The sequence below is a fragment of the Olea europaea genome, chromosome 5 (assembly GCF_002742605.1).
Source record: "Olea europaea var. sylvestris chromosome 5, O_europaea_v1, whole genome shotgun sequence".
NCBI classification, from domain to species: domain Eukaryota; kingdom Viridiplantae; phylum Streptophyta; class Magnoliopsida; order Lamiales; family Oleaceae; genus Olea; species Olea europaea.
Window position 1 is genome coordinate 8,932,327 of NC_036241.1, and position 6,260 is coordinate 8,938,586.

At 30.8% G+C, this 6,260-nt stretch overlaps 1 protein-coding gene across 1 annotated transcript; it reads left to right on the top strand.

The window, feature by feature from the left end:
* The first annotated feature begins 1,249 nt into the window (after positions 1 to 1,249).
* On the top strand, positions 1,250 to 2,064 carry LOC111394945. The gene is made up of 2 exons (XM_023020985.1): positions 1,250 to 1,602; positions 1,700 to 2,064. Exons 1-2 carry the CDS (start codon positions 1,359 to 1,361, stop codon positions 1,954 to 1,956), a joined length of 501 nt encoding a protein of 166 aa, XP_022876753.1. The 5' UTR covers positions 1,250 to 1,358; the 3' UTR covers positions 1,957 to 2,064.
* Positions 2,065 to 6,260: the final 4,196 nt, after the last annotated feature.

Consider the following 6,260-nt stretch of genomic DNA (forward strand, 5'->3'; position numbering starts at 1 on the left):
TCGAACCCCTCTTAAACGCCAAATCGATACTTTAAATTTATCTCAAATTTCTAACATAATCTTCAATTTTAAAGTCATATATTGAAATTATTAATAGAAAAACCAAGTTCATGAAAATTTCCTTGACACGTTCTATTGACACGCCATTAATGCGTCACTCTAATATTTTTCGTTAGAAATGCAAATGCAATACTTTCCGCAATTTTTCCCACTCAATTTTGCATTACTGCGTTCTTTGACTATCTTTTAATGAAATATTAATTTATTTGACTTTTTTCTTTAATTTAAAACATGGCATCAAATTTGTGGACAACGGAGACTTCCAAGTCAAATTGTTGCAAATTAACCAAACGCAATTGCTAACCAAGTTGATGGAACATCCAGCAATTTCTAGAATCAAATTTTTCTAACCACAATAATAGAAAAGTTAGTTGACCTTTTGATTTATTAGAAATGAAAACAAATTTCTACAATCCTAAACTAATTTTTTTCTCAAACAATTAATAAATGTACAACTTTTATAGATATAATAGTGATAATACTTGAATCCAAGAACTTTGCTTAACATTTTATCAAGTATATTATTCAAATGTTTGCGAGTTTTCTTCTAGATGGTAATTATAAATCTTCATCCGAGAAATCTAACAACAATCTTAATAAATTTGGGATTCGTTATGCAAGATTAACTTTCCGTTCAAATAATTGTCTTAATTAAGATATTTTCATATCTTTCAGTGGTCAAACTTTGAATTTGCTCCCCAATGGTCAACAGTTCGAATCCTCTCAGGACCACTGAGATAAGTATCCGCCTGTAAACTTCAGAATCTCGTGAGATTAGTTGAGGTGCGTGTAAGATGACCCCAAGCACCCACGATCATAAATTTAAAAAAAAAAAAAGGATATTTCCATATCTTGATTGAAAAAGGTAAATTATGAATGCCAGATTATATTTCTTTTTTGGTATTATTTGAGTTATCATAAAATATGAACCACTTATTTTCTTGAGGTATGTGTGTGTATATATATATACACACATCTTTTTAACAATAAATGGAGGATTCAATATGGTCTAAAGATTAGACAACTAAGTGGATGACTTGGAAAATGTAACAAAAAAGATTGCCAATTTCAACCATCTTACAATGTAATAATCTTCAGCCTCACCAACCAACTTAAGGATAAAAAAGGAAAAAATTTATCTTATTTCTGCCTACTTATATGTATTTCGACATTCTTAATTCCTACAAACTTTACTATAAAAACCCACGTACTGTCTCTTCAAAAATATCATCACAGTCAAATTTACTCCTATAAACTGCCATTAAAGAATTACATAATACCAGAGAAAAAAGAGAAGGATGGGTTTGGGAAATGCCAGAGCCCTTGTGTTTCTTGTAGCCATGTCCATGTTTGGCATTGGAATGGCCAACAAGAATTTCAGTGGAGATTGGAATTACACTACAGGTTGGCCTTATGGACACTGGAATCCAACTCAATCTTCGAAAAGAATAATTGTTGGTGGCTCTGAGAATTGGCGTTTTGGGTTTAATTATACTGATTGGGCTATCAGAAATGGCCCCTTTTTCATAAACGACAAGCTCGGTAAGTTGTCAATTCATTGTCGAATTTAAGTTTAGTAAAAGGTCATCTTTGTTACAAGGAATAGCTCAAACTCTATATGTTGATTTATTACATGCAGTATTCAAGTTTGATCCTCCGAACGACACCACACACCCTCACAGTGTATATCTGCTGTCAAATTTCTGGAGTTTCCAGAACTGTGATTTTAGAAGAGCAAAGGTGATTGCACAAGTGACACAAGGAGGAGGAGAAGGATTTGAATTTGTGCTTAAGAGATGGCAGCCTTATTATTTTGCATGTGGCGAACGCAAGGGGCTTCATTGCAACAATGGGATGATGAAATTTGCCGTTTGGCCATTGTTCCGTTGGTATTAGCGGCTCAAAATTGTATGCACACATACAAAAAATTTTCTTGAAACTTTGTATTGCTAGACTTTAATAATCAACCTTTATGAATCTATATACATTGAAACCTTTTCTTTATTGCCAAGATTTCCATGTCAAATCACCAAGAGAATTAATAAGTGTGGGATCCATTGAATTGAATGTTTGTAAATCCCAGAAACACGATATTAAATTCAAGATACAAGATAACATTAACTCGATAGAAAGAAACTTGCAGAAATTAAAAGATTGAACACATAGAATTTTTTCGGCCAATGCCCACTTTTAATGCCTATTCCCATGTTGAGCATTCATTAAAATGGATAGCACTCGGTTGCACTATAAAACCTCAAATTGTCAATGAAGGTTACAAAACATTCATCCAACATGAGAAAGTTCGCACAGAAACTTCACAAATGCCTTCTAAAAACACAAGTATGAGACCCTCTCATTATTCTCACTAGTTTCACTCAGAAAATTGCAAAATCAGAGGCTAAACAATTATAGATCCCAGTTTACAAATGAGACCTTTAAGAGAGAAAACAAAGCACATCAAAAAACTCTAGCTTTAAGAAAGAAAAACTCTATCCAAAACGAACCCAGAAGTCAGATGAATTATTGCCAAGTGAAACAGCATCCAAGAGTATATCATTCTGTTGTCAAATCAACAACCAAGATGAAGCTACGAGTCAAGATCCAATAAAACCCCACCACTAGCAAATTCGCATTTTAAACACACACCTTTAGTATAGAAAATTTAGAAAGCATAATCTGAGTTCGAATCTCAACAATCTCCACCTTGCTACCTTAACATTCGGTTCATAGTACAGCTAGGAGAATACCAATATTTTCATAATTCTTATGCTCTAAGTACATTTAAATGCATCACAAAGTATCAACAGATAATAACTTCAAACGATTTTGAAATTTGTTTAAAGGTATTATTTTGTCCCCATATCTGAAAGATTAAATTGGGTAGCAACTTGACCAATTTTCAATATCCCATTTGAAATAATATCTATCATAAAACATAGGGTTTTTACTCAAATATTTAGTACTTTGGTTATCAGAGAATAGAATTGCATTTTCATCAACAAAATCAAGTTCGTTCAATAAACCACTCAACCAAATACCTTCTTTAAAAGTATCAGAAACAGCAGTGCATTCTACTTCAGTTAAGGACAAAGCCAAAACATTTTGAAGTCGAGATTTCCAACTAATTAAAGCATCACACAGAGTAAAGAAACAGTATGATGTTGATTTTCTATTATCTCTATCACCAACAAAATTAGAATCAGTATAACCTCTTAAAGTTAGCCCTTCTTTATTAATTTTAAATACAAGACTAAAATCAAAAGTTCCTTTCAAATATCTTAAAAGCTATTTTAAAGCATTCCAGTGTTCTTTCCCAAGGTTACTCGTGAATCTACAATGAATAGGAATGTTATGAGTAAGATCAGATCTAGTACATACTATCAAATACATAATAGACTCATTCAAATTTACATAAAGAATTTTAGAATTCTAGCAAATTCTTCATTTGATTTGGGATAGAATTCAAATGAAAGTTGAAAATAGCTTGCAAGAGGCAAAGTTGCAAGTTTACAATTAAACATGTTGAACCTTTATAAAAAAAAAATTAACCACATAATCACGTAGATTAAAAAATAACAAGTCTTTTTCTTAATTTCTCAAAATCCACATGCCAATGCTCATTTTAGCAAAACCAAGATCCTTTAAACTTAGATTTTAATTTCTGTTTGATATCCTCAATTTTAGATTTATCAAACCTAGCAAGTAGCTTGTCATCTACTTAAAACACTAACTACAAAGAATTTTTACCTCGATTACGGTAGAGACAAGTATCATAGTTGCTTCTTTGAGAACGAAGTTTCAAAACAAAAGTGAAAAATCTTTTGTACCATTGTCTGGGAGTTTATTTTAAACCATATAATGATTTATTTAGCAAACAAACAATATTTTCAGAATCTCATTTTTAAAAACCAACAAGCCATCTCATATAGATTTTCTCATCTAAATCACCATAAAGAAAAGCAATTCTAACATCTAATTGATCAAGTTTCCATTTAAATTGAGCAACAAGAGCAAGGATATATCTAATGGTAGTATACTTAACTACATGGGAGAAAATTTTAGCATAATCTACACCTTCTCTTTGTATAAATCCTTTTGCATCAAGTCTACCCTTGTTTTTAATACTCTTATTTTTCCCTTCCTTTATTTTATAGATCCATTTGCAACCAATAAGTTTACAATCCGTAGGTTTTTCAACCAATTCCCAAGTTTTATTCTTAAAGACTGAAGGCATTTCATTTTTCATAGCAGCTTTCAAGTTTTTAGCATTATGGTTAATAGCATTATTATAGCAGTTCGGCTCATTTTTAAATTATTCTTGATAAGTAAACAATGAAACAAATTTATTATAATCAAACCTAGTAGGAGGTCTGATATGTTTTTTTTTTCTCCCTATCTCTTGTGGTTGACATCAACATGGGAAAGAGTTGTAAGATTCAATTTCAGTTAAGTTAACATTTTCATCGAAACTAGATTCTTCAACTGTAGGTGTAGGAGTTTCTCCTACAATACGAGGAGTCTCCACTTCAATTTGAACATCTTTTTCAGTCAAGTCATTTTTCTTTTCTTTTAAGCATGGCATAATAGATTAATTAAAAAAACATCTCTTCTTACAATTATCCTATACCATTTTTCACTTTTGACTCATAATCTGTAGACTTTAACATTTTTACCATAACCTAAGAAAACACATTTAAGTGATCTAGGGTTCTAACTTACCAATGATTTGATGAGTATATGCAGCACAACCAAACACTTTTAGGTTAGAATAATCAACATAATTTTTATACCAAAAGGATTTAAGAATACCTAGATTCAAAGCATTAGTAGGACTTCTATTCAAAAGATATACAGTACTTTTCACAGCTTCATCCCTAAACAGTTTAGATAAACCAGAATTTAAAAGCATGCATCTCACATTGTATATTAAAGTTCTGTTCATTCTTTTAGTTGTGTCATTTTGTTGAGATATATGGGTAACAGTTCTATGTCTTAAAATGCCACGCTCTTTATAAAAATTATTAAATTCATAATTGTAGAATTCCAAATCATTATCAGTCCTTAAATCTTTTATCTTATGACCAAACTAGTTTACAATTCGTGTTTTCCAAGTTTTGAAACAGAAGAAGTTTCATCTTTTAAATTTAATAAGAAAACTTAGATTTTTCTTGAAAAGTCCTTAATGATCAAAAGATAGTATATAAAGCAAGATAAAGTACTCATGGAAGCAGGACCCCATAGATCAGCATGCAAATAATCAAGTATATATTTGGATATATGAGTTCCAATTAAGAAAGGTAATTTGACTTGTTTTCTTATTACACATTGTTCATAAGAACCAATATCACCCAGATTTAAATTTTCGAAGACTCCTTTGTTTTGTAAAGATTTCAAATCTTTTATTGCCAAATATGACCAGGTTTTTTATGTCATAACTTTGCAAAAGTAAAATTTTCAGTTAAGACAGCTGCAGTTAAACCAAGTAAGGGTTTCGCTTTAAGAAAATAGAGACTATGTCTCTTAGGGATGCTAATGATCAAATCACTGCCCCTACGAATCTTAATTGTCATTAACGCAACTTTATGTCAAATTCCATGTCATCTAACATGCCTAGAGATACACAATTCCTTTCTAAATCTAGAACATATCTAGTTCCTTTCAAAAATAGGACATTACCATTTTCTAATAATAATTTTACAGTTTCTATTCCACTCACTTTACATATCATATTATTACCCATTATAACTTGCCCAGTAGTTTTACAATATCAAGAAAATAGTTTTATTTTGGCACATATGAAAAGAACATCATGAATCAAGTATTCATTCATCATTTAGTTTCCTTTCCATGTTAACAAGGACCAAACTATCTTCAAGCTTATCTTTATTATAGACTAAGCCAACATTCCCATCATCAAATCTCCTTTCTTTTGACTCTTTTTTTTTTTTTTTTTATAACAGTCTTTAATGAAATGACGTAACTTTCCATAGTAGTAACATTTCTTACATTTTGCCTTATTTTTGGATTTATTCTTATCACTTCATCTATTCATGTTTTTATTAAAAGTCTTAAAGTGATCATTACATTTTCAAAAAGCTTTATCCTTCACTAAAAGATTATATCCATTTTGACTCTCTTTAGACTCAAATTTCATCTCTAGAACCTTATTTCTTAGGGTATCTATGATTTTATCTGTAGTG